This window comes from Tupaia chinensis, unplaced genomic scaffold, assembly GCF_000334495.1.
Source record: "Tupaia chinensis unplaced genomic scaffold, TupChi_1.0 Scaffold000387_1, whole genome shotgun sequence".
In the NCBI taxonomy this organism is placed as follows: domain Eukaryota; kingdom Metazoa; phylum Chordata; class Mammalia; order Scandentia; family Tupaiidae; genus Tupaia; species Tupaia belangeri.
Genome location: NW_006159889.1, coordinates 65,230 through 72,384, shown reverse-complemented (window position 1 = coordinate 72,384; position 7,155 = coordinate 65,230). Strand labels below are relative to the sequence as shown.

The window sequence follows — 7,155 nt, the reverse complement described above, 5'->3', positions numbered from 1 at the left end:
CTCATAGAACGAATATTACTGCCAGGACCAGCAGTTGGTATAATGGCTATGTCACTGGACTTCCATGTAGTCCACCATGGTTCGAGTCCTGGACCTGGTGGCTTAAATTCATACCAGATGCGTGTGCGTGTGTGCCCAAGATCCTGAGAGGAGAAGGGATTGTGGCATCGCCATCCCCCCTTGGGGGCTGATTTCTTGCTTTCTATCTCTCTGTCTCTGTCTTTCTGGTGAGCACACATGCCCTATAGCAAAAGCCTCTCAAAACAAAAAATTTAATATTGCTGAGATAAAACTGGAAATTATTTAAACTAGGCAATCGGACCTGATGAGTTGTGTTGTAGATTTTTTTTTTTGGGGGGGGAGAGGTTTTTGCTATAGGACACGTGCTCACCAGAGAGAGACAGCGAGACAGAAAGCGAGAAATCACCCCGTAGGGGGGATGGCCACGCTGCAATCCCTTCTCCTCTAGGGATCTTAGGCATGCACACACACGCACCCAGCATGAGTTTAAGCCACTGGTTCCAGGACTCAAACCACTATTGACTACATGGGAGTCCGGCGACCTAACCATTACGCCAACTGCTGGTCCCGAGTTGTGGATTTAAATTGGTTGATTTTGTGTTCCACTGTGAAGAAAAAACGTATGAAATATTGGAATACATTAAAGACATTGTCTAAGGGTGACCTCTAATTAGGGATTTTATATTTTATATTTTAAATCCCCCACGTAAGATGAGCTATTCTGGGTTTTGTACATTTATTCAGGAATATTTCATATATGAAAGGTACTGTCTGAGTCACCTAGAATAAGCCCATGCTTTAGACCAAGGAATAGAATTCAAAGGGGGCCCCATTCACTGCATTTAGTTAGTCAGCTATTTTTCAAATGCTATAGAGTATATGCACTCACAAGAGGAGAAAGAGAGAGAGGAAAAGCACCCTTCGATAGACTGTGGTCAGGCCACAATCCTTTTCCTCCATTTCTCCACCCTGTCAGGATTTAGGGCACACACGTACACTAGACCAGCCTGATGGAGGCAGAGACCAGGGCTCACTCGAATCTTTCTGGCTCCTCCACAGATGCTAAGTAACACTGCGGCATGCACATAGCAAGGCTCCCATCCCCCAGCAGAACTATGAGCCCACCTAAGGTGCTCTAATCGTCATGGTAAAGGTAGGAGCCCATATAAGCAGCTCTACTCCTCACGGAGAAGATGAGCCCGCCTAAGCTGCTTCTGCAGCTTCTACCTGCGCTTGCCCACCTTAGGTTTCCCAAGGGAGAGCTTGCAAATCCTCTACTGAGCTATCTCAGCCAATTACTAAGGTAGCTCCAACTGGCCTTCCTGTCCCAGCCTCTCCATCCCCGTCTGCCACTCCCTTTGCAGCCAAGGACTTTGTTCTAAAACAGAGTTGATCAGCCCTGCTCAGAAAAGGGTAGTATGGTTCTCCCTAACATAGGAACACAAGCTGGCCACCTCGGCCTTATTCTGGCATTTAAAGGCCCTAGGGTGTGTGGTCCACAGCCTCCCTAGTTGTCACTACTGGCCACTCTCCCCCCATGCACACCCTGTGTCCCCATCATCTCAGTCACGTTCTGCTCCTTGAACACACTACCCTGCAATGTCATGGCTGCTGAGCTTTGCATAGTCTCTTTGCTGGGCTTGAAATGCTTTCTTCCTGTCATCTGTATAGACCCCTTTAAAAGCTCATATGTCACCTCCTCTGTGAAGGCTTCTCTAACCCCGAGCAGCAATTATCTTCATTCCTCTGGGACCTCTTTTCACCCCCTTTACGCACACCTTAATGCACCGTTAGCAAAGGTTATACCATACCCCACTGGTCATTTTGCATGTCTTTCCCCGGTAGATGTTAAGTGTCACCAGGGCAGGGATCATGGCTGTATCCTATGCTTTCCCATGAGGCCTGAAACTCATTGGCTGTGAACAACCTTTACCTGGAGAATGTCTGGGTAGGTGGGTAGGAAGGTAGGCAAGCAGTACAGAGAATGTCCCCATAAACCCTGGGCTGGGGAAGGGACAGTTGGGGCACTGATGGGGTGACAAGTGAGAGGGCTAGAAAGTATGAAGCAAGCAAGGGGCCAGGGTGAGAGACAGGAGGAATGAGGGGAAGAGAAGGGGAAGTGAGCGTGAAGGAGGGTGAGCAGAGATGAGGGACTATAAGTGAGGAGGGCCAGGCTTTGAGTGGGGAGTAATACATGCAAGTGGGGGGGTTCAGTGGAGGGAGGGTGCCGGGATGCAGGAGCAAGAAGAGGTGAGAAAGCAAAGGGCAGCTAGCCAGTGAGCAGCCAGCTAGTGGTGTGAGGAAACGGGTGCTGTGAGCCAATCACGTGAGGAGGTGGCAAGGTAGTAAAAACCAGGTCTTGAAAGTCCACCTGGCTGTGTGGAAGGCTGAATATCCCACCACATCTTGACTCAAACAAAGTTAACACAATACAGGCCAGAGCTTAGTTTTGCTCCCAGACTGCTAGTGGGCCCTTCCTGACAAAATCTAATCAGACTGAGGAAGGAGGAAGGGGTAGTGGAGGTGAATCCTGACCTGATCCGAGGAAGAGAAGGAAAGCTTTTGCTTCTGTCCCAAGGAACAGCATGTCAAGGGGCCCAGAGACTAGCTGGCAATACGCCGATCCAAAACCTCGACTGGGCCTCACTTACCATGGAAAGCAGGCCTGGAGCCGAGTGCCTGAGTTTAAAATTTTCATCTGCAAATGGTCCCCGGTAAATACTGGCAACTCCAGTACCATCTCCCTGCGCACAAAGAAGGAACATGTCAATAACTCTAGCCCCTGGAAACCAGAGAATACTTGAACCCTGGCTTCTTTTAAGTCTACTCATACTCTTGTTGGTCACCTTGGACTACCTCCCACAATCACGTCAAGTATCAAGCAGGCACCTGCAGCCCACGAACTCTGGTCACGCATCTGGAGATTGGCAAAAGCAGGTCGCAGCTGGCCCCCTAGAAGATGGGTTAAGACAGGCCACATAGGGAACAACAGCAGTACAGTGCTCACTGCCTAATCCTTGCCATTCACAAAGACCATCACATCAGCATCACATAAAAGTACCCACTGGGGGCTGGCAGGTGGCGTAGTGGTAAGGGTGCTAGACTCCCACATGGCCAACTGTGGTTCAAGTCCCGGGCCAGGCAGCTTGTTTTCTCACTCCCCTCACCCCCCTTTCTCTCTGTCCCTCTCTCGTCAAATTAAACAAATAAATACAGTTAAATAAAATAATAATAATTTTTTTTTTTAAAGCACCCACTGAAGTGACTCCCACCAAATTCCCCTGACCTATGAGAGTGGTAAGCTCTCGGCAGTCTGGTCTGACGATACCACCAAAGCAGACTGGTCCAGAGAAGGATGCCTACCCCACACTGCACCAACCAGAGCCCCTTCCCTAATAATCAAAAGTGGGATAGACACTCTCTTTGAGGCTGAATTTTTATCATGTGCATCTGGAAGTTGGAGGTGACTGCATTCCGCAATGGGGACGAGAGAACAAAAAGAAACTGCAATGGGACCAGCAGTTAGTGTAATGGCTATGTCGCTGGACTCCCATGTAGTCGACTGTGGTTCGAGTTCCAGACCCTGTGGCTTAAATTCATGCCGGGCACGTGTGCGTGCGTGCCCAAGATCCAAAGAGGAGAATGGAGGAGAAAGGACTGCGGCGTGACCATCCCCCCCGGGAGGTGATTTCTCGCTTTCTATCTCTCTCTCTATCTGTCTGGCGAGTGTACGCGCCGTATAGCCAAAACCTCCCTTATAAAAAAAATAAATAAATAAATGGCAAAACAGATAACACAGATGTGTACAGAGCACCAGAGAAACAGGTAAGTGCCTAGGTTCTGTGTGGTTTTCCATTCCCTAGTCCTAGTTCTTTCTTTGGTTCCATGCAAAGCCCACCTTATAAACTCGCACTTTCTGCTGAAACTAGCTTTATGTGTGTTATCTCTGCTCTTCCAACACCTCTGTGCAATAAGCATTATCATCCTCCCCATTTTTCAGGTGAGCAAATGAAAAACAACTTGACTAAGGCCACCTCTGCAGTTCTTAAATAGAAATCTTCATGGCTTACAGGTAAATATTGGGGGGTGTCAAAAAGGTTAATCTCCCCTACAAAGAGAGAGAATAGTGGTTGCTAGGAAAGAAAAGAAACACTGACCCAGGACAGAATCAAGGATCCCCTTTCGGGGTAAACATGATCAAAAGTGATTAATATAAGCCACAGAAGAAAGGCAAACTTTCCAAATTCAAAATATGGCTAAACATTACCAAATAAAAGCAAGTTTCAAATAGCGAAAAGACCAGGATTTGAGTTCCAGTTCTATCGTCTCTGAGCCTCAACTTCCCTCTCTACCAAGTGAGAATAAGTTACCTAGTCTTCACAGTTGTCAAGAAGATTCAAGATAGTGTCTTTGAAAAGCACTTTGCAAATAATTTAATACTAAATAATCTATTATATAATTAGCTTCCTATATACAGAAGGAAGAGAGAAAACAAAATCATTCCAATTTCCCAATAAACCTAAGAGACAGCTAAGTTACCATGTCATTCTCAATAATCACACTATCTTACTGTTTTCCAGAAGCAGGAGTTGTAAGGAAAATAACAAAGTTATTCAGAGTAAAAAAAGAAAGCAACTTAAATCTTCAAATTGATCGAATAAATTGCCTATTTACAATGGACTATTAGGTAGCTATTAGAACGTGTGCTTTACAAGATTGAATGACAAGGGAAATTGTAGACAATTATTAAGTACAATAAAAGGAAAATACATGTATGATCTTAAGTCTATTAAATATCCATAAACACAAAGACTGACAACCATAGCCAAAATGCCAATAATAAACCCCTGAAGAGGTGAAATTGAGGGTGACTTATTCTCTTCTTTAAACTTTTTTTTTTTTTTTTGGAGAAGGTTTTGCTATAGGGTGTGTGTGCTCACCAGAAAGACAGAAAGAGCGAGACAGAAAGCTGCCAAATCACCTCCGGGGGGATGGCCACACCACAATCCCTTCTCTATTCTCCTCTCAGGATCTTGGGCAAGCATGCAAACATGCCTGGTGTGAGTTTAAGCCACTGGATCTGGGACTTGAACCATGGTTGACTACATGGGAGTCCAGCAACATAGCCATTACACCAACTGCTGGTCCCTGAACATATTTTTCTTAAGAATTATTTATTTTAATTATTATTATTATTATTATTATTACTTAATTTGCTATAGGACATGCACGCTCACCTGAGTAAGCAAGCATGAGAGAGAGAGAGAGAGAAAGTCACCATATCTGGGATTTGAACCATTGTTGGCCACGTGGGAGTCCAGCACCTTAACCATCATGCCAGCTGCTGGCCCTGAACTTTTACTTTTAATTGCTAGAGGCATACACACTCACCAGAAAGAGGTGAGGGAAGAGAGAGAGAGAGAAAGCACCCACCCACACACCCAGTGGAGCACAGTCGTATCACAATCTCCTCGCCTCCATTTCTCCATCCTGTTGGAACTCTGGACACACATGCATAGGCACCTGCACGTTTTTCAAGCTGTGGGCAGTAATTTGATCCTACAGTGGCCCATGTGAGATCTGGCTCCCTTAGCCACAAGGCTACGGGACTGGGCCTTCTTTCCACTTTTCTTTTGCAATCAATAAAATGAAATAGCAAATATTACTAAACAGTTATTTTTGGTCCAAAACTTGAGGTCTCAAATTCTGCTTCTTCAGTCTCTTGTTCAGTCTACTTTGTCTTCCCTAAGGAAGGCTCAAAGCGATTGTTTCTCTCACACTCAACTTCCAGACTGATGAACCACTGTCTAGCCCTGGGACCATCAACAAGTGGCTGGAAGTGCCTAGGGCAAAGACCAGTATGAAGTTGGTCCTGCCCCTGTAAGACAACCCCCAGTGCAGGAGACAATGGGAAGAAAGGAAAGAAGGCAGAAGATGGCTTCTCAGCCCTTTTTAACCAGCTCATAAGCCTCACTCCTATCACTTGTGGCCAGGGATGACAAACTTAAATGCCTACAGAGCAGATGACGTAAATAAGGGAAGCAGGCCGAGACTGTTGGAAATAGCAAGGATATGCCTTGACCAAAATGATCACTTACTTGATTCTAATTGTCACTGTATGAAGAATGCAGGTCTTATTTTCCATTAAGATGTTTTTCTTTATTCATGATAGTGTGTGTACATGCACTTAAGAGGGAGAAAAAGAAAGTGCCAAGCACCCGCCACAGGGTCTGGTCACACCGATCCCTTTCCTCCAGTCCTCCAGTCTCTCATGTATGTGCCTGGCATGTTTCACACTGACAGCTGGGGATTCAAACCACAGTTGCCATGTGAGATCCAGCTTCTCTTGAGCAGCATGTTACTATGTTGGCCCTATATTCCTTTTTATTAAAAAACTGTGAGGTAGGGGCCAATAGGTGGTGTGATGGTTGAGGTGCTGGACTCCCACATGGCCAACCAGTGTTTGAGTCCCAGACCCGGTGGCTTCCTTTCCAACTTTCTCTCTCTTTCACACGTGTGCCCTATAGCAAAACTCTAAAGGGCATTCCCGTCACCACCCTCTCAAATGACCCCAACTTCAAACAAATTTGGCTAATGTTCTCAAGGCTTCAGATTGGGTCCCTGCAGTAAAATGATAAGTAAATAAAAAATTGTAAGGGCTTGTGCACTGGACAGAGAGAGAGACACAGAGACAGAGAGAAAAAGGGAGAAAATGTCCTTTAATGGGGCATACTCACACCTCAATACCTTCTGCATTTCTCCACCCTGTCAGGATTTTAGGTGTGCACACACGTGTGTCCAGTGTTTTTTAGAAGCCTTGGGGGTTAGGATTCAAACCATGTTCAGCCACATGGTATCCAGCTCATTTAACTATCATTTCCCATTTTTAAACAGAAATTTCCAGAATTTTTTGGTGAAATTTCCCAGTTTTACAACACTATGCAGATGAAACAAAATATATCTGAATGTATAATCCAGCCTAAAACCTGCCTATCCTAACCTGAATAGGATAGGAGAGAGGTCTTTAAAAACTCATGAAAGGGAAACGGCAGTTAGCGTAATGGCTATGTCGCTGGACTCCCACGTAGTCGACCTCAGTTTGTGTCCCGGACCCAGTGGCTTAAAACTCACGCC

The 7,155-nt window shown here is 45.7% G+C and overlaps 1 protein-coding gene across 2 annotated transcripts in view; it reads right to left on the bottom strand.

Moving 5' to 3' along the window:
- PPIH (peptidylprolyl isomerase H) overlaps nt 1–7,155 on the bottom strand; it is a 26,146-nt gene that overhangs the window by 15,060 nt on the left and 3,931 nt on the right. For both annotated transcript variants that reach the window (XM_006153717.3, XM_006153716.3), the window contains exon 6: nt 2,673–2,765. In XM_006153717.3, coding sequence (XP_006153779.1) covers nt 2,673–2,765 — 93 coding nt within the window. The remainder of the gene's footprint in view (nt 1–2,672; nt 2,766–7,155) is intronic.